At 44.8% G+C, this 21,712-nt stretch overlaps 1 protein-coding gene across 1 annotated transcript in view; it reads left to right on the top strand.

Annotated features, from left to right (window-relative positions):
- The window catches only part of Foxk2 (forkhead box K2), a 56,348-nt gene that overhangs the window by 3,469 nt on the left and 31,167 nt on the right, over positions 1 to 21,712 (top strand). The window contains exon 3 of the mRNA XM_028787905.1: positions 1 to 314. Coding sequence (XP_028643738.1) covers positions 1 to 314 — 314 coding nt within the window. The remainder of the gene's footprint in view (positions 315 to 21,712) is intronic.

The raw sequence follows: 21,712 nt of genomic DNA, 5'->3' as shown, positions 1-21,712 counted from the left end.
GGCGGCTGGGCCGTGGCGCGGCTCGAAGGCCGCGAGTTCGAGTACCTCATGAAGAAGCGTTCGGTGACCATCGGGCGCAACTCGTCGCAGGGCTCCGTAGATGTGAGCATGGGCCACTCGAGCTTCATCTCGCGGCGCCACCTGGAGATCTTCACGCCCCCGGGCGGCGGCCATAGCGCGGCCGCCCCGGAACCCGCGCAGCCCCGGCCGGACGCGGGCGGCGACTTCTACCTGCGCTGTCTCGGCAAGAACGGCGTGTTCGTGGACGGGGTGTTCCAGCGGCGTGGGGCGCCGCCGCTGCAGCTGCCGCGCGTGTGAGTGGCGGGTGGGGGCTGCGGCCTGGACCTGACCCACGGTGGCTACCCACGAGCAGGGAGGGACCCTGGCCCACAGCAGCTACCCCCAGGGAGGGGCGGGACCCTGACCCATCATCAGGCAGGACTCAGAAGACCCACCTCAGCTTCCTATGAGCAGTGTCAGACCCTGAACCAGACCTTCTGGTCACCGTCAGGGAGGCATCCTGATCCGCTATCCAGGAGCCAGGAATGCTAGACTCACCACCAGGACCCGTTCACTACCCGTAACCAAGACCTGACTGATCCTGACCTACCCTAGTTTAATGCCCCACTTCCAGAACTGGGACCACAGCCCCCAGCGCTCCACCCGGAGTATTTAACCCGCTGGCCCACTCATACTACTAGGTCTCATGCACCGGTATTCTAGCCCACAGCCCTTTGTCCAGCCTGACACAGGACTCTCGGAACACAGACCATCATTTCTGCCATCGACCCTCGGCCCTCCCTGCCATCGTCACCAGCGTTAGTGGGTGGAAGTTTTATGGGTGCTCTGTGCCTAGCCATCAGGGAGGAAGCACCTAAGGGAGATGTTAAGCTGTGTGTGGGAAAACTGCCCTGAACTAAAATACCTATCTAAAATGAAGAATAGATACCTGTTACCTTTTTTTTTTCGTTGTTCACGTTTCAGTGGCAAGATAGTTTGTGGAGGTAGCGCCTTAAGCCTAACAGTTCTCTTTCCCCAGTGTTTTTTAGCCTAAAAATTGAAAACTCTATACATGAAGGATTAAAAGCCTGTCCAGAAACTTAGAAATATGGGAAAACTGGATACTGATTTCAACAGAGTGATTTTTAAGACGCATCTTTAGCCAGATGTGGTGCTTTCAGCCTGTAATTCTAGCACCCTGGAGGCTGAGGCAGAGGACATTTGAGTTCCAGGCTGGGTCGGACTGTGTAGCAAACTCTAGACCAGTTTTGGTTGCATGGCGAGACCCTGTCTCATAAAACAACAACAGCAATAACAACAAAACAGAACAAAGAGTGTTGTTCTTCAAAACAAGATTGCGTAGAGTGACAAGGGAGCCTCATAGGGAACTGTCAGTCATGGTACAAAACAATTTCAATTTGGTTCTGTGGTTGGATAAACTTATCATTTTCTGTGCTTGAAAAACAACTTTGCTCTCCAGGAAATGCTAATTATTCCTCAGGAGTTCCTTTCTAAATCATTGCTAGTATAGCTTTTGCCACAGACTGAAGTTTTTAATTGCTTTCAGTTTTTGGAGATACTGGTAAAAGCTGTGGTTGTAACTTAGGTTTGATGTGTGTGTTCTCCATATTTCTTAGCATTGGGAGGGTGTCCCAGCATGCACCACTGTGAGGGTGTCCCAGCATGCACCACTGTGCTCGCCTACAAAGTTCACTTATTTATTTACTTATTTATTTTTTATTTTAAAAATACGAACAGTCTCTGGTTAATAGCACTTGTTGCTCTTGCAGAGGGCTTGGCTTCAGTTTGCAGCATCCACATTACAGCTCAAAACCATTTGTAACTATAGCTTTAGGCATCAGATATCCTTTTCTGAATGCTGTGATCACCAGGCATGCACATAGTACACAAAACATTTGTGTGGGCAAATACTCATACACATAAAATAGAAAAAAAATAAAATTACATTTGTTGCCAGGTGTAGTGGTACAGACCTTTAATTCCAGCACTTAGGAGGCAGAGGCAGGTGGATCTCCATGAGTTCAAGGACAGCCTGGTCTACATAGAGAGTTCCAGGCTAGTCAGGGCTAACCCTTGCCTCAAAATAACTAAATAATTAAGTAAAATAATAAGTAAAATTACATTTGTTTATACCCGTGCCTTGCTTGCATTCGCTACAGTACACACATGGAGGCCAGAGGACAACTTGCTGGAGTCAGTTCTTTCTTTCTGCTGTGTGCGTCCTGGGTATCAGACTCAGATCATCAGATGTGGCAGCATGAGACCTTACGAGTAAGCTGTCTTGCTGGCCTACAAGTCATTTCTTATTGTTATTTTTAAATTTCAAATTAAATTAAAACCTTAGATAAAAACTCATGAGTGTGTGTCTGTGTTGGTGTGTACATGTGAAGTAGGTGTCGTCAGAGGCATCACAGGCTGCCTCTGTAGCTGCAGTTAAAGGTAGTTACGAACCATTGGACATAGGTGCTGGGAGCCAAACTTAGCTCTTCTGAAGAAGCACATGTCCTTAACTGAGGAGCCATCTGTCCAGCTCCCAGTGTGTTCCTGTGTACCACATGTGTGCCTGGTGCCTTCACAGGCCTGAAGAGGATTTCGGATTCTTTGGAGCTGGAGTTACACAGTTTTGAGCTACCATGTGGGTCCTGGGAATTGAACCTGGGTCCTTTGGAAGAATAGCCAATGCTCTTATCCACAGAACCAACACTGTGGCCACCCCAAATCTTTTTAAGTTTAAACAAACACATAGGTACTTGCACACACACTTAAAGGAGTGTATAATGGAAGAATTATGCTGAGGCCGAAATAACTTTGAGACAGTTTAACTATGACAAGGTGACCTTGAACTGGAGACCTTACTGCCTCCACCTAGGAACTGGGATACAGTACAGCTGGTGTGAATACTCTTGTTATTTTGTTTCCAGATACATTGCTTCCTCAGTAGTCTAGGTAAACTTGACCTTGAACTCTTTGTTGAATCTCCCACCCCAGCTTTTTCTTTTCCTCTGAAGACGGGGTTTCTCTGTGTAGCCTTGCTGCCTTGGAACTTGATCTGTAGACCAGGCTAGCCTCACTCAGATCTGCCTCTGAGTGCTGGGATTCAACATATGTGCCACCACTGTCCAGCATCCACTAACCCTGCGTGCTGGGATCTATAAGCTACCATGACTGACTCAGTCTGCTTGGAAGTATTCTTAATGTTTCTGTCTATGGCTGGCCTTGTATTTGTTTTGTTTTGTTTTTGGAGACAGGGTATCTCTGTGTAGCCTTTGGTGACCTGGAACTGTCTCTGGCTCTATAGATCAGTCTGGCCTTGAACTCACAGAGATCTGCCTACCTCTGCCTCCAGAGTGCTGGGTGGGATTAAGGGTGTGTACCACTACCCTGGTGGTTGGTCTTGTATTTCAACCATCACAATTTTATCCTAGTTCCAGTTTTTATATGTTTGCATTTTGTAGCTTTAAAAATTCAAAGAAGTGCTATCATCTTAGTGCATAGTCTTTAATCCCACCCAACATTTGGGAGGAAGAGGCGGGAGGATCTCTTGAGTTCCAGGCTAGCCAGGTCTACAAGTGCCACCCTGCCTAAGAAAACAGAATTCAAAGGTAATTTGGAAGGATATGAAATACAATAGTTTTGTTTTAAAGTGTGATTTTGAAATAGTTTATCTGTATGGATTTGGCATACATATTTGGGTAGGACTATCCTAGCTTTGGTGAGTATCTGTAGTAACTATGGCTGGAACAGTACAGATATCTTTGCAGTGGCTGGTGAGCCCAGTGGCCACTGTGGATGTGTACTTGGGACTCGGTAAATGTGACAACAGGGACATCTGTACTTTCTTTTCTTTCTTTTTTAGTTTTATTTATTTTATGTATATGAGTACACTGTAGCTGTCTTCAGACACACCAGAAGTGGGCATCAGATCCCATTACAGATGGTTGTGAGCCACCATGTAGTTGCTGGGAATCAATCTCAGGACCTCTGGAAGAGCAGTCAGTGCTCCTAACCACTGAGCCATCTCTCCAGCCTGGCATGTATATTTTCCAAAACAAAAATCTACATGATTTTACAGATCCTTGTTTTTGTATACTCAGCCAAGTATGCAAAGCCGTATATAAGGGAAGTTAACTTTTTTTTGAGACCCTGGTGCTCCTAAACTGGGATCTGTAGCATCTCCCGAAGGTGGGCAGGAGGAGGAACCCTCCAACCTTGGAATGAGCCTGTAATCTGGCGCTGGAGTAGATGGAATCCAGGCTGGGGAAGGATCTTAGAGGGGAGGGTGTGCAAGGTGCAGGTGTGGGTTTGTCTGGACTTGGTGAAACATTGCTTTCACTTTAGTGAAAATGTCCCCCGTGGGCTTAGATAGTTGGATATTTGGTTCCCAGTTGGTGTGCTGTTTAGGAAAGTTGAGGAAGTGTGCCTTGCAGGAGTATGTCACAAGGGTAGGTTTTCAAATAAAAAGCCTCTCCTAGTTTTGTTTTGTGCCCCCCCCCTTCAAACTCATGGTTCAAGATCTGATCTCTTAGCTTCTTGCTACTATGCCCTCCACCAGAATGAATTTTTATCCCCCTAGATAAGGATATGCCAAAATAAACTTTTCTGTAAGACTTCTTCTGTATGGTATTTCATCATAGCAACAGAAAAGTACTATACAGTCAGTGAAGAAAGCCTTCTTAGAGTACAGGGCCCTTTGCTATCCAGTGACTAAGTTTAGTGCCTAAGACAAAAGTTTTAAGAACCCAGTGGGTAACCAGGCTGTAGTGGCACATACCTGTAATCTCAGCACTCAGGAGCAGAGGCAGGTGGATCTCTGAGTTCAAGGCCAGCCTGGTCTACAGAGTGAGTTTCAGGACAGCCAAGGCCACACAGAGAAACCCTTGTTTCGAAAAACAAAATGGAGAAAAGAAAAGAAATCAGTGGGACCAGAAAGTTTGAGTTTGTTCCTGTTGTTGTCATGGTAGCAAAATTAAATATAACATCAAATTAGCAAATGTTTTTTTTTTTTTTTTCAAAAATAAGCAACTTTTAAAAATCTTTTTAAGATACACATAAGTATGTGAGTAGGGATGATGCCAGGTCTTTCAGAGCTGGAGTTACAGTGGTTGTGAGCTGACATGGGTGTTGGGAACCAAACTTAGATCTTCTCCAACAGCAGTACATTTGCCTAACCACTGAGCTAGCATTCCAGCTTCCCATCCCCAGCCCTCAGATAAGCAGCTTGCTCATTCATTCATTCATGTATGTACGCATGCATGCATGTGTGTATGTACGTGAGACAGTCTTTCTACATTGGCCTGGAACTCACTGACTGCTTCCCGAGTGCTGGGATTAAAGACATGTACTACCATGCTGAGCTTAATGGTTGTTTTTATACTTTGAAGATGTCAGTTATGTAATTAATTTTATCTATATGAGTGTTTTACTCTCACGTGTCTGTGTACCACTGGCATGCCTAGTGCTGTCAGAGGCTGGAAGAGGGTGTTGAATCCCCTGGAACTCAGTTACAGACATTGTGAGCTGCTGTGTGAGACCCAAACCCAGGTCCTCTGTATCTGGTACTTTTAGCTGCCAAGCTACCTCTTCAGCCCCAAGTCCATAATTTTAATCAGAGTCTAGACTAATGGCCATCATAAACAGAATTGATTTTATTATTGCCTAAAAGTAATTTTTTTTGAGATGGTCTCACTGTGTAGCTTAGGCCAGTGTCTTAACCCTGTGGTTTTCCTGTCTTACCTTTTCTAGGGGTAGGATTACAGGTGTGTATCACCATGATTAGCTGCCTCATCTATCTAATATGCAAAATAAATTATTCTTGTTAAGAGAAGTGACCCCTATTCCCATCTCAGACTGATTTAACTGGCTCTCTGCAGTGCTTCATGATGTGGCCAGACTCCTCACATAGATTTTGACTTGAAGATTTGTATTTAGTAGGGTCATATTTAGAGACTTGTTCTATAAGTCAGGGGAAACTGGAGAGAGCCTGCAGATGTTCAGTCAGTGGCTTCTGCAGCTTGTCAGATGAGTGGAGGGGACTCTTAGTGACCTGTCAACCCCTAATGTGTTGGTTCTCAGACGATACTAGTATCAGTAATGGAAAAATAAGAAGCAGCTGTCAGGTGTGGGTGGGACCATAACTTTTATGGGGAGAGGGTCATGAAAGGATGGAGAGGTAAGATTAGAGTTAGAAACTTTGTACATCAGCAGGTTTGCAGCAAAGACCCTGCTTGCCTAAAGGCAGAATGACAAGTGTGAGCTAGAGAATAGTTCCCCGATGGAAAGGACCCAAGCAGAGCTGATCAGAACACACACACACACACACACACACACACACACACACACACACACACCCAGCAAGGCTTGGTGTCTGTTCACCAGGGTTGTGAGGGTTGCTTGAGATGACCTTGCTTAGCAACTCTTGATTAGCTGAGCAGATAAAAGCCTGGACTCAGGACTAGGATCTGCTGCATACACTGCTCTAGTGTGTACACTCTGCTCTGCTGTGTACACTCTGCTCTGCTATGTACACTCTGCTCTGTTGTGCCAGTAGTTGCCTTTCATGACTTGCCCTCAAGGTCCATGTGCAACTCACTCAGCACAGTTGTGCATCTTATTACTGGTTGTGGACACTGGGGGCAGTCACTCTAGAATTAGCACTTGCCTTTGTTGAGAACACATTGCCAGCCCAGGGCTTTGTTTGACACTCTAGTGGTGAGACACAGTTCCCTGCCACAGACACCTCTATACTTGTGTCTTTTGATGATGTTGTTATATTTGTTTTTTTGAAACATGGTCTCAGTATGTAGCCCTGGCTGCCCTGGAAATTGCTGTGTAAATCATAGACCATGTTGGCCTGAGATTTATAGAACCTGCCTGCCTCTGTGTCCTGAGTACTGGCCTTAAACGTGTGTCCCATCATGCTCTCTTTGTGTATGTATATGTCCATGTACATGTGCCACAGTACACACGCGGAGGTCAGAGAACAGTGGCAGGAATCATTTCTACTATGTGGGATCCTGACTGACCTGCCCACTGTTCATTTTAATGTTTACTTGATAGTGTAGGCTGTCTTCTATTTAAGTAATTCACATTTTTAACATTTTAAAGAATTTCCTTTTTTGTGTGTGTAAGCATGGGCACATGCATGAATAATGCCATTACATGTATATGGAGGTCAGAGTACAATTTCAGGAGTTGATTCTCCTTTTCTCTATCTTATTAAGGTAGAATTCTCTTGTTCCACTATTCTGCACGATTCAGTCTAGCCTGTGAGCTTCTGGGTGATTCTTCTGCCTCCACCTCCCGTCTCACCTTAGGGGTGCTGGGATTTCAAGTGAAAGTACTGTTTTGGGCTTGCCACTGCAAGTTGTTAATCTGCTACACCATCTCCTGGCCCCAGCTCTTAAAATTTTTATCGGCCATCTGTCCGTCCTTTCATCCATCTGTCTATTTCAGGACTAGGTTTTTCTGTGTAGCCTTGGCTGTTGTAGAACTCTGTAGACCAGGATGGCCTCAAACTTACAGCGATCCACCTGCCTCTGCTTCCTGAGTGCTGGGGTTAAAGGTCTGCACCATCCCCACCAGCCTTGCTGCAGTTTTTAAAAGAAAGCATTTATATATCTTCTCTTTGTATGTGTGTGTCCATCCATCTGTCCTGTGCATGAGCAGTCAGTACAGTTTGTGGAAGTCCTTCCTAACATGTAGATTCTGGGGATGGGACTCAGGTCAACAGGTTCCATGTCAGGTCCTCTTCCTGCTGAGCCATCGATTTTTAACTTTGAGACAGCTCTCTTTACTTATCCCTGGCTGCTGGCTATCCTGGAACTTACTTGGTAGACCATGCTAGCCTTGAATTCACAGAGATCTGCCTGTGTCTTTGTTACTTAGATAGTCATTTGCAATAACTGCTGGCTGACAGCAAGTACTGCTTCCTGGATAGATGGTACCTACATTCCAGCACACTTAACTTTTCTGGTTTTGTTCCCTCTATGATTAGAATAAGTGTCTACATCACAACACAATTGTATTGTATTTGTGTCCCAGTTAGGACACAAACCTGAGGCCTCATTTGTTTTGGTCATCACAGACTTCAGCTTAGTGCTTGGAACTTGGTCCTGAGGGGCCGTGAGGCTTGTGCACACAGCGGGCACCACTGTTGACTCTGTCCCATCTTCCAGCTTGGCAGCACTAGATCCAGAGAGTAGGGACAGTAGAGGACTGCTGTGTGTAGCATCGGCTTTGAGGCCTGTGTGTTCATTAGCCTTACACCTTTGGTGATGTTTTTCTCTTTTCCTTTTTAAAATCTTATTTATTTTACATGCATAGGATGTTTTGCATACACACATATATGTATACCACATGCCTTGTGCCCACGGGGGGCTAGAAGGGACGTTGGATTCCCTGTGACTGGAGTTAGAGAGGTTTGTGAACTGCCATGTGGGTGCAAGGAATTGAATCTGGGTCCTTTGGAAGAGCAGCCAGTGCTCTTAACTGCTCATCTCTCCAGCCCTGCTTTTCCTTTTTTAAGCTTGTTTACATTTAACAATTTTACAGTTTACAGTTTACTCTTCTGTTAGGGGAGAAAGGAGCTACTGGTTTTTAAATTACACTGCTCTATTCTTTAGAGAGAAAACAGCAGTTTCTAGGTGTCTTTTTGGTTGGTTGGTTGGTTTTAATTTGCTTTGACTTCTGAGATAGGATCTCTGTCTAGGTAGCTCAAGCTGGCTTTGAATTTGTGGTGATCATTCTGCATCTACTTCTTGAATGCTGGGATTACAGGCATGTGCCATCCTGCCTGGTTCTGATTGTCTTTCTAGAGGATAGGAATGGTCATAAGAATTTGATTCGTGCTTGCTGGAGGCTGGGTCTCCCAGGACAGTGCCAGGAAGATGTAGAACTGCCCGTGAGGGATCTTGTTTTAGTGCTCCTACCCTGATGCTAGACAGTTCTCCAGGATGAGCATTGATGAAGATGTGCACTACTGCTCCTCAGAGAATGGCTTCTAAAAATTGGAATGGAGAGATCATAATCCTAGCGTTGGTTTGCTGGAGGTTGGAGACCAGCAGGACTGCCGCAGAGCGGTCCTTGGGTCTGTAACCCTTGCATCTCGTGTGTTCTTTCTGTAAGGATTCTCTCCTTTGTCTCTTACTGGCCTTGGGGCTTTTTAAGTTCCCCGTTTCCTTTTGTACTTAGGTCTTGTTTCTCCAGTTTCCAGTATAAGGTGCTGCTTTCTCCATTTTTACTTTGTGAGCCACTTTCCTGTTTCCTAGTAGGTGGAGAATCAGGACTTATTCTTTCCTATGGGATCCCAGTAAATCTGGAATCTAGTCTGATAGTGCTGTGATTGTCCCCCTTGGCTTCTGTCAGTCTCTAAATTTCTTTTTATTTGTGTTTCTTAAATTCATGTCTATGTTTATACATACTTGAGGCCCATGAGGAGGAGGTACATTTGAAACTGAGCTTGCTCTTGGAGCTTTGGAAGCCGTCTGTTGTTTTCCAGGAGGCACAGCAGCTTAGGGTATGGAAGAGTGGTTGGTCATACACTGCTCTCACAGCAACCTGACAGCGGTCCCTCGCATTACCTAGTTTAGAAAGCAAGAGGCTTCCTAGCTGTCCATGGAGCGTTGTGATCTGTTGTCGTTAGCATCTTGAGTTCTCATTCCTCTTCTCACACAGCTTTTTCTCTAGTCTCCCAGAGTCGGCACCAAATCCCAAATAGACTTGAGATCCCTAGAAATGGCACAGCATAGTTGCCTCGTATCAGTTGATATTTATGTATTTAGGCAAGACTATAGGGCATTTTCTTAATTAGTGATTGTTGGGAGAGGGTTCAACCTATTGTGGGTGGAGTAATCGCTGGGCTGGTAATCCTGGATTCTATAAGAAAGCAGGCTGAGCAAGCCACGAGGAGCAAGCCAGAAAGCAGCACCCCTCCATGGTCTCTGTGTCAGCTCCTCCAGGTTCCTGCCTTGCTTGAGTTCCTGTCCTGACTTTGATGATGAACTGTGATATGGAAGCATAAGCCAAATAAACTCTTCCCTTCCTAAGTTGCTTTGGTCATGGTGTTTCATCATAGCAATAGTGACCCTAACCAGCACTTCATAATACCTAATTATAACACCTAACCATACTACCTAGTGTTCATTTATTCTCAGTCTCTTAGTCTCCCATCCTCCCTTCCTCCCTCTTTTTCCTCTTCCCCTTCCCCCTCTCTGCTCATTCTTCCCTCCCTCTTTTGAGGCAGGGTCTTACTACATAGCTTTGGCTGACCTGTAACTCTATATAGACGGTGCTAGCCTTAGACTCAAAGATCTTTAGGCCTCTACCATCTAGTGATGGCATAAAAGGCACGTACCACACAATGCCAGTAGTCTCCTAAATTTAATGAATTTTGTCTCACAGCCTAGACTTCCTGAGACTTGTTGGCACCTCTTGGGTTAAATACAAAAGTAAACATGTACTGAAGTCACTGACCTATGTTCAGATCCCAGATATTTCTTAAAAATTGCAAGCATTAAATTAACAAAAGATTGTTCATACCTAAAAGAGTATAAATTAATTAAAAAAAAAAAAGCCCAGAACTTGCATGCCTTTAATCCCAGCACTTGGGAGACAGAGGCAGGCAGATTTCTGAGTTCGAGGCTAGCCTGCTCTACAGAGTGAGTTCCAGGACAGCCAGGGCTACACAGAGAAACCTTGTCTTGAAAAAACAAAAAAGCCCAGAACTCTTTGTATACATAAATTAAGACCAACGTATTGTGCCTTCTGTCCCAGCAGAGTAGCATGGTTCACCCGTGTTAACTAACCAGCAAGAAAGAATGGGTTAAATTCAGTTCTAAACTGACTTTCATAACTCTTCCCATCTTTGTATTCTCCAAGTGACTCCATTCACATAGCCACAACTGTAGGCACATCTGAGGGTCACACTCAACTCCCTTAAGACCTTAGTTCCCGTTCAAACTGGGTTTGTATGTGGCTTATGAGAGAGACATTTCAATTTTGCCCCCACAATAGCTTCTGGCTTCTGCCTGTAACAAAAGCTGCTCTGGTTTCTGTTTGATGCATGGTGTGGGCCTTCTGGCAGAGGGGAAGGTCCTGGGCCCTAGAGCTGAGAACTGAGTCTTGAAGATCCTCTGTCAACAAGTCTAAGCAGACTGGACAAGAGAGAGCTTGGTGAATCTTTTGGGGGAATTTTCTTCATAGCGAATCTGAAAAGACTCCAAGGTCAAGGTTGAGTTAAACGTTGTAGTAGTCATATTGAAGCTTCAAATGGTGGTGCCACAGTAGCTTGGAAATATTAGTACAGTTCTAAAAAAACCTAAAATCCCAAACTCCAACAAGCAGTTGGGTTTTGTTGGTGAGTGTTTTTATAAATGGTACCTGACTAGAGTCCTGATAGCTTTCAGCAGAATATGCCTTTTCTAAACCAGGAAAAGGAGCCTGGAAGTGTTTAGGCTCTGTGTGGGACCACCAAACATTAAACTAGGAAAAGATTCTTTCTTTCTTTCTTTCTTTCTTTCTTTCTTTCTTTCTTTCTTCTTTTCTTTTCTTTTCTTTTCTTTTCTTTTTTTTTTTTTTTTTTTTTGGTTTTTCGTGGCAGGGTTTCTCTGTATAGCCCTGGCTGTCCTGGAACTCACTCTGTAGACCAGGCTGGCCTCAAACTCAGAAATCTGCCTGTCTCTGCCTCCCAAGTGCTGGGATTAAAGGCATGCGCCACCACTGCTCGGCTAAAAGATTTTTCATATCCTGAAGAATATAAAAAATGAATTAAAAAAAAAGCAGACTTCTCAGTGCAATGCCCTTCTGTGTTCTGAATGACAGATGCTGTTCCAGGGGTGAGGTAGCTGTTGCTCGTCCACTGTGCATTTGTACTTCTTTGACTTTCATGGTCCTCTAGACACATTTATATGGTTAATAAGGGTTGGGTGAACACTGGTTGGGGTTTTGTTTTGTTCTTTAACTGGTGTTCTACCTTTGCCACCCTGGTTTACTGGAGTGGTTAGATATGGATTAGAGTTACCACAGCCATACTAAGTGATAGTTACCCAAGACACTGAGACTCACTCAGCTGCAAGACCAAAGCGTCTTCTGATTCTTTCTTAAACAGAATGTAAACAGGTTTGCTAGAGACAGCTAGAAGAGTTGTAAAAATTCTATGTTTTGCCATTTCTAAATTGTTAGAGGGATCATTTTCATGACAATCTGAGCTTAGTGTGGAAATATGTGGCTTAAAGGTTAGCTGTCCATCCTGGCTTTTTAATGAGTATTTGTCTACTATTCCTACTCTTTTACTGAAGTTTATCCTAAATACACCTAAATAACCATTCTGTAGCCTAGATGGCTCCTCTTCAGGTTGTCTTCTTAGAACTGTGACTTCCCCGGTATTTGCTAGTGAATTGTTCAATGTAAGCTTTAAAAAATAAGTATGGCCGGGCAGTGGTGGCACACACCTTTAATCCCAGCACTTGGGAGGCAGAGGCAGGTGGATTTCTGAGTTCGAGGCCAGCCTGGTCTACAGAGTGAGTTCCAGGACAGCCAGGGCTATACAGAGAAACCCTGTCTCGACTCCCCCCCCCCCCCAAAAAAAAGGTATGTATTCAGTGCATTTATCAGTATGTACACAGTGTTATAGGTCAGAGGGGGTGATCACATATAGGTCAAAGGACAACCAATGGGAGTTGGTTCTCTCCTATAGGAGTTGCAGAGATAGAATTTGGGTGGAGCTGGGCAGTGGTGGTGCATGCCTTTAATCCCGGCACTTGGGAGGCAGAGGCAGTCAAATTTCTGAGTTTGAGGCCAGCCTGGTCTACAGAGTGAGTTCCAGGACAGTCAGGGCTACACAGAGAAATCCTGTCTCAAAAAAAAAAAAAACAAAAAAACTAGAGTTGCCATTTTTGGCAGCCAGTGGCTCCACCTGTTGAGCCATCAAGTGAAGCTCACCTGATGAGCTTTTTGGTTTACTTTTGTTTTCTGAGATGGGTTTCTCTGTAGCCTTGGCTGTCCTGGAACTCACTTCGTAGATCATGCTGGCTTCTTACTCAGATCTACTTGCCTCTGCCTCTCGAGTGCTAGAATTAAACACTGGTTGACATAGGCTTGTAAAACTTGACTTTTAGGGAATGCAGAGATATTCAGCAGTTAAGAGCACGGGCTGCTCTTACAGAGGACTTGAATTCGATTTATAGCACCCACGCACAGACACATACATAAAAATAAATCTTAAGACTGGCCTTTAATCTCAGCACTTGGGAACAGGCAGACACAGATCTCTGAGTTAAAGGCCTGCCTGATCTAGAGTTACAGGCCAGCCAGTGAGACACTGTCTCAAAAAAAAAAAAAAAATCTTAACACAACTTGGGAGTCAACTAGAGAAAATGGCTTAGCAGTTACAAACACTTGCTCCTCTTGCAGAAGACCCAGCTCAGGTGATCCAACACCTACAACTGACTATAATCTCAGCTCCAAGGGTGCAATGCCCTTTTCTGGCTCTGGGCACCAGGCATGCACATGATTCACAAACACACCTACAAGCAAAACACCAGAAAACCCTGGAGTTTGATGAATGTTGTAGAACAAGACAGAAATGTTCCAGGAAATTCACACTTGACTATAATTACTTCCACTTTTGGGGAATCTGGGGAGTCAAACCCATGGCCTTACTTATGTTAAATAAGTATTCTACCATTGAGTGCCCTTGATGGGGTCTCATTATGCAGACCAGGCTGACCCCAAACTCAAGAGATCTGCCTGCCTATGCCTCTCTTGATTTGGTGCTGTTGATGTGGGCTTCCCAGCCACCTATTCCTGTTTTGGTTGATGATGGACAATACAAAGTGGCTTTTGTTTTCATAGTATCTGGGTTAAAGCTAAAGACGGCTGATACTATAGAAGCTGGGGCACATGTACACGCGGTTTCTTAAGTAAAATTGTGTATCAGGGTGTTGAACTCATGGAGGTACTGGAAAACCATTATTCGTCTGTTAGAGGAACAAAGCCAACATGCTGTTGATCCTCTTTTGATGGTAGACAGAGGGACCTGGCCTTCCCTGTAGTGCTTGCTTTTGCTTCTCCCACAGATTATGTGAGACTCTGTCTCCTGTCTGACCTAGATTCCATCTTCACGGCTTGGGCTAGGAGTAGGGTGTGGTGGTCTTTGTTTATTGTTCTATTCATTCTGGTGATTGTCCTCGGAAGAGCCCTGAGGAGACACTCCTGAGTGTCCAAACTGGAGCATATCCTACCAAACCATGCCTTTTCCAGTTCTGTGCACTATCCTAACTGGACCACCCTGAGTTTAGTGACATGGTAGCTTAACAACTTCTCCCTCCCTTCCCTGTTTCTTACAGGATGCTGTCTAACTAGTTGTGTTAGTAAACAATAATCTACCAGTTATATATTTTAAAAAATGACAAGAGTCCACTAGCCAACAGTTCCCATGGTTTTCATAGTCTCTTGGGTGAAGTCAGTTTGGCTTCCAAGTGTAGAAGACGCAGGGCTTTTTTCTGTGGAATGGATACGCGTGACATGAGAAATGACTTACCTTGGTTTGACTTAGCTAAGTCATTTGACTCAGAGTATCCAGTTTAGCCCACTGCGTTTGTTCGCATACAATCCAGGCTGTATCTTCTAGGAGTCCAGTGTCCAAGTCTTCTGAAACCATCTTGGGTCAACTGTTAGAGGCTTTTGGAATTCTGTTGGCCATAGACTTAAGTATACTATTAGGAGACTTCTGACAAGATTGAGAGCCATAAGGATTGGTTGTAACTAAATAGAATTTAATAGCAGTAGTAAAAATCTATTAAGACAGAGCCTTTCCTATCCTGTCTTAAGTAACTTTGGCGGGTTGTGTAGGTAGAGAAAAGTACATTTTTGTATTAGCAAAGAAACATTTGGCTAGGACCAGAATAAGAAAGCTGTCAACAGTGGCATATGGTCATACAGCTGGCAGGTTGGGGCTGTGAGCCACAGGTGCTGTGGGTTAGGTCTGCGGGCGGCAACGACAGGGCGGGACTTCCTACTAGCGGCTGGAAGTCACTGCCTAGTGTCTCTGGTGGCTACAGTGGACAAGGAAAAGCAAGCGTGTCCCATTTCACAGCAATGTTCATGTTAGTTGTTTTGTGGCGGAAGGCACTGCTAACACCCACTTTACAGGTCCCGGGCAGAGAGGGAGAAGGAGAGCCTCCCTAGCATGCTCGGGCAGCCAAGCCCTTTGTGCAGGTGGTTGCACATGTGGGGAAGCAAGTCTCAGAGAGGGTCCCTGACAGGATGCAAGGAGAAGACCCAGAGCATAGCTAAGAACCACAGAGGGGAAGGGAGCAAGCCAGGTCCCAGACCCGCTGCTTTCCAGGCAAACCAGCTGACCGGCCGCAGAGGAGGCGAAAGGGGGAAGGGAGCAAGCAGGGTCCTGGACCACTGCTTTCCAGGCAAACCGGCTGACCCGCCGCAGAGGAGGCAAAGAGGGGAAGGGAGTCCTAGAATGAAGGTCAGGGAAGCACAGGGTTAGCTTCTAGCTCAAAAAATCTTTCCTGGGACCATGTGGATGGTTACTCTGACCAGTGGGGAATGGGGGAACAGGTAGAACACACAGAAGGATTAGAGCGAAGGTAGATAAATGTTTGGATATAGGGAATTTTTTTCCATTTACCAGACTGCTGGCAGTATGTGTTAAGACCCTTTAAAATGACTGGGTCTAGCGTGCCATGAAGTGGCCACTTTAGTCCATTATCTAGAGGATATCGAATCAAGACCTTACTGCAGAGGTATATCAGTTTGGAAGGCCTCAAATCAGGCGTTAATTTTAGAGATTTGAGGTTTTTCAGTAGACAACCCAGTGGGGTGTCTGTGGGTGCAGTCAAAGACAATGTGGTGTCCATTGGGTGATGGGGGCTGTTACTGGAGCTATTCTATCGGTGTCCCGAAAGAAAAGCTGGCAATGAAATCAGGCTAACAGCCTAGATATTAGGTCATCATGAGAATATCTAGGGGCCTTGGCGGAAGTCCCGGAGCTCTCCAGAAAGTAGCCCACCTGATACCAGGATTTCTGGCAGCTGCAAGAGCTTTTTGGGGACTGTGAACTACTTTTGAGGGAGAAATCACCCAACGGCCAATATCCTAAGTCGTAGGTCAGCTAGAGGCCAGTCATATGGACTGGCGCAATGAAAAGCCAACCCCTTAGCCCAGGGAAGGCTGGCCAGGCCCTATGTGGGCGTCCAGGGTCCCTCCCGCCAATTGGAAGCTCCTTACCAATTAATACGCAGGTGTGTGTTTGTGGGCTTGTGCAGTATGGTATCAGGAAAGGTGGAACCGTGAGGTCTGTGTAGGCCAGGCCTGTCTGGCTGCCCAGCCCACCTGGCAGAGCACCATGTGGGGGCCACTGCGGCACAGCTCACATGGTGGAAGTTTTGTAGCAGCGGTGGAAATTCACACGGTCGGTGACGGCAGCCTGGGCTGCCAGTGGTTGGCGGGTCTCACGGTTCCCCGAGTCTTCATATCCGAGTCACAGCACCAATGTCGTGTTTATAAAAAGATAAAGAGATAAAGAGTATGTTCTGTGGGTGTGTGGAAAGGTGTGGGGGAAGGGGATGTCTTAGTGGGCTCATGCTGAGGCATCTTTTCCCCCTGAGGGATCAGCCGCACTACAGTATAGCATAGAATAGAGTTTATTCAGGGCATGGCGAGGGGAGCCAGGAGGGTGAGAGAGAGAGAGACAGAGAAACAGAGACATACACACACACACACACACACAGAGGGAGAGGGGGAGGGGGAGGGGGAGAGGGAGGGGGAGAGGGAGAGGGAGAGGGAGAGAACACGCATGAGAGGCGCACACAGAGAAGTAGAGGCCGGCCATGACCACGTGGAGAGAAGGGGAAGGGAAGGGGTAGGGGACAGAAAGAAGCTACAGGCAAGAGATGAAGAGATTAAGAGAGCAAGAGGGTAAGGGGGGGGGGAAGAAGCCCCTTTTATAATGGGCAGGCTTACCTGGCTGTTGCCAGGTAACTGTGGGGTAGAGTTTAGACAGAATACTAGAAAGTTGAACTTAGCTTCTCAATGATAAAAATATTCTTTTTTGGTTTGTTTAGAAACAGTCTTTGTGTAGCCCCAGCTGATCTATAACTTTGAAGACCAGGCTGTCTACTCACTTCCTGTGATCCTCCTGCTTCTGCCTTCTGAGTGCTAGGATGAATAAGAGTATCCTGTTCTCTGTGCACTCTCCCACTACTTTTATTTATTTATTTATTTATTTATTTATTTATTTTTAATTTTTTTGGAGGCAGGGTCTTTCTCTGTAGTCCTGAGTGTTCTCATACTCTATAGTTCAAGGCTATTCCTTGAACTCAAATCCAGCTACTTCTGCCTCCTGAGTGCTGAGATTAAAGGGGTAAGTTACCCTACTGGGGTTTCTTTCTTTTTAAAAGATTTATTTTGTTTAAAGGTTTTTGTATTGTGTCTGTATGTGCATGCGAGTGCATGTTCTGAGGGAGGCCAGAGGGATCATAGCCTGGAACTGGAGTTGTAGTTGGTTGTGAACCATTCACAGTTTCCTTGCTGGACCTGAACTCTGATCCTTTCGGTTATCACACTCCCTTAACCACTGAGCCAGTTCTCCTTTGTTTTTGAGACAGGAACTCACTGTGTAGCCCAGGCTAGCCTTGAGTGATCCTCTCAGTGATCCTCCTACCTCAGCTTCCCAAGTACTGGGACTGCAAAAATGATCCACTGTGTTTTGCTAAGAAAATTGTTTAAAGTTTTTGTGTAGTAAGTCCAGTACCTGGTCTTTGTTCAGGGTTGGATTCTTTTTGTTGTACTGCTCCTGTTTGCGTGCAGGTGTGTGTGTTAGAGTTGAATCCAGGGTCTGACATATGTCAAGCATATGGTCTAGCACCAAGCGCTGTACATAAATCTTGCTTGCTCCTTTGGTGAGTCACTCCTGCTTCTTAAACATTTATTTATTTATTTATTTATTTATTTATTTATTTTATTTATGAGTACACTGTCGCTGTCTTCGGACACACCAGAATAGGGCATCCAATCTCATTACGGATGGTTGTGAGCCACCATGTGGTTGCTGGGATTTGAACTCAGGACCTCTGGAAGAGGTGCTCTTAACCGCTGAGCCATCTCTCCAGCCCACACTCCTGCTTCTTTATGTAACAAGAAGTTTTTTTTTTTTCAACTGGTAGCTTTGGAAATCATGTTTGCCGTGTAATTTGTTGGGGTTTTGTTGGTTTGTTGAGAGCTACGTGAATCTTTCATTTAGTAACTGAGGTATTTGTTCCCTAGCTAATGTAGCATATGTCTGGCTGTTACCTTGATAGGTTTCCGGAAAGCAAGGAGTCTTCCCAGTTCTGGAATGACTCTGACTGGGCCCATCCTCTTTGTGTAGTTGGCCTGGGGAGCAGCCCAAGTTTCTCATTCTTTTTTTTTGTTTGTTTGTTTTGTTTTGTTTTTCAAGACAGGATTTCTCTGTGTAGCCCTGGCTGTCCTGGAACTCACTCTGTAGACCAGGCTGGCCTCGAACTCAGAAATCTGCCTGCCTCTGCCTCCCAAGTGCTGGGATTAAAGGCGTGTGCCACCACCGCCCGGCAAGTTTCTCATTCTTATTTTAGCGTATACTGGTACTTTGGAAAGTCTTGATTCCCTGAGAAGCTCTTAAAACCCTTGCCTCAGGGTTTGTTTTGTTTTGAACTATATTTCAGTAAAGCAGCGAGGGTTGTTGATTGGGCGGGATGGTTTTTTAGTGTTGTTTGTTTGTTTGTTTGATCAGAGTTCTGAGGGTTGGAGTAGGTGTAACAACAGATTTTGGAGATGGCACAGCCACTGTAGGTAAGGTGTCTTTGAAGTCTGTTTTTCTCATGACTAAAAAATCATGTTTTTAAAAATGTGGGTTCAGTATCTGGGATTATAAGAAATGAAACTAATGTGTGCCAGTAACATCGCTCATTGGATAGAAGTTAAAGTTAATGGTAGACCTGGGGATCTGAGCTCTGAGTTCAGTCTTCAGAACATACATAATAGAAGGGGAGAGCCAACTCTTACACTCTGTGGGCACTGCTTTCCCCAAATAAAATAAATAAAAATGTTAAAAAAATTAGCCTAATAAACTTTCTAGCAAAGAGCTAATTGATTACTGTGAAGATTAAATTCTTTCTTTTTGTGGACTAATATTGTTTTCAGGATCTGAAGTTTATAGACAATTTAAGACTTTATAGAGTGCAAACTTGTTTTGTTTTCTTTTGTATGTGTGTGTGTTTATTTGATTTTAGTGGGAAATTTTCTACCCAGATCTGTCTCTAGTACCTCATTTTGACAGGATTGGTAATTTTGTTTCTCTTGGATTTAAGGTGAAAGGAAAATGTTTCTTACCTTGGAGTGAGAGGTGAGGGAGAGCCTGGCTTACTGTGGGATTTGTCATCATACTGTTGGTAGATTTTCTGCACTAAGGAAACACTGGCTCCTTCTCTAGTCTGCTTTCTTGGACCTGAATTTTGCTATGGGTTTAGGTGATGAGGCACCTACTTGACTCTTAAGAAGTTGCTAGAAATCCTGCCATGTAACCAACCCTGGTCTTAGTATCATCTCATAAAAAAGATGGTTGGGAGATGCATAGGGTGGGGACATAGAAACCATCAAGTGGTGACTACACCATAGAATCCATTCATGAGGCTAAAGTTGGCATATAGTAGGAACAGTTGAACCTTGGGAGATACAACTAAGAAAAGTGAAATGTCATTTCCTTATGTCAAATTAATACATAAATGGGTAACTGATGAACTTCCTTTAAGACTGAAATTTTGTTTGTTCATCTTGTGGAACTTGGGAAAGGAAGGGGTCGATCCTAGGTCCTCATATACCGTAGGAAAACATAGCCAATTGAGCCCTAGAATGGAGTTTTTAAAATGTACTTATTTTTATTTTATGTACATTGGAATTTTGCCTGCATGTGTGTGGGGGTTGGATCCCCTGGAACAAGAGTTACAAATGGTTATGAGCTGCCACGTGGGTGCTGGGAATTGAACCTGAGTCCTCTGGAAGAGGAGCTAAGTGCTCTTAACCACTGAGCCATCTCCCTAGCTTGAGGATGGAATTTTTAAGCAGTTTTGGGAATTAGAAATAAGAGATGATTACCTTAACTTCCCCATTGGCCGCCATATTCTCCTCTTCTTCCTTCTCCTTTTCACTCTCTTCTTCTTCTTCCTCCTCCTCCCCTCCCCCCTTCTTCTTAGTGGTCTTTTTTTGTTCTTGTTGTCCTGTAGCTGACCCACTGAAAGCATTTGTGTGGAACCGCTCCGACCCCTAAGTTATGTGCACAGTGGCCTGGTGTCCCCCTCTGTGTCACTTACACTGGCGGCTTGGACCCCATGTGTTTCTCCTTGAACATTATTCCATCTTCTAGACTTGCTCTGCTGTGGCCTAGGCCCACTCTTGGGCCCAAGATGGCTGCCACCCCTCTGCCTCTCATAGCATTTTCTCCATTACTTGCCCACACCCTGCTGCTTCAGGGTTTCTGTTCCTGTATGACCTGGCACCAGGGTTCTAGCCCAAGTCCTTTCCCAGTTTTTCTCTTCAAGCCCTTGAGGGAAGGGATCACCTTAGCAAATACATTTCAAGTTTGTATCTTTTAGATAGTTTCGTGTTCCCTAACGAGATTGACAGCTGAGATCACCTCTAATGAGCATTTGCAGATTTCCTAGTACACTGCACTTGGTCTTTTGAGTGTGAAACCCATTGTTCTAAAGAACAGTAGCCACTTCCAGGCTCACAGAACTTTAAATATTTTTCTTACTCAGAGGAACTCATGCCGGGTATATATGGCAGTGAAGAATCTGCGTGCGATTCCTTCGTAGATGCTCCTGTGAGAGAGTCACGAAGCTCAAGAGTTTGTTTGAGCCTGAGTATGTTTCTTTGTGTACACACTGTCTCTAGCTTTGCTTTCTAGTCCATATGTGTGTGGCCGGTTGAAGCTTTTTCTAGAGAGTGGGTTAGGTAAGAATAAAGGGCTTGTTGAAAAAAATTAATGATATAAGTGATTCTAAGAGACAGTTTAGAATTAGAATTCTCAATGATAATTTATACTTCTCAATTTATGAACTTGTATTTGTTATAAATTAATAGAGATAAGTGACAGTCCGATGTGACTACTCGAAGAAAATGTAAATTTTAAATGTGTTCGGGTGTCTTGTTCACATGCATGTATTGTGTGTTCTGTCTGTTTACCTGGTGTGTTGGATTTGGGGGCAGGGTCCTCAGTAAGTGCTTTTAGCCGCTGAGCCCTCTTTTCTGCCATGTTCGTTTATTTATTTATTTATCTTTTGGTTTGGTTTTTCGAGACAGGGTTTCTCTGTGTAGCCCTGGCTGTCCTGGAACTCACTCTGTAGACCAGGCTAGCCTCGAACTCTCGAACTCAGAAATCCGCCTGCCTCTGCCTCCCAAGTGCTGGGATTAAAGGCATGCGCCACCACCACCCGGCAATTTATTTTTTGAGATAGATTCTTATACAGCCTAGGCTGGCCTTGAGCTCAAGTAGTTGAAGATGGCCTTGAACTCCTTTTCCTCCCTCCCTCTCCACTCCAGTGGGATTGTATAGAGTTGCGCTTTGAAAACAAGTGAGTCTATTAGTGGACTGTATTCTGAAAGCACATGTTCGTCTGTGATGCTGGATGTCAAGAGCTGGGGTGGGTGTGAGGTGAGAAAAGGA

This window comes from Grammomys surdaster, unplaced genomic scaffold, assembly GCF_004785775.1.
Source record: "Grammomys surdaster isolate TR1022 unplaced genomic scaffold, NIH_TR_1.0 125688, whole genome shotgun sequence".
NCBI classification, from domain to species: Eukaryota; Metazoa; Chordata; class Mammalia; order Rodentia; family Muridae; genus Grammomys; species Grammomys surdaster.
This window is presented reverse-complemented; position numbering and strand designations above follow the sequence as displayed.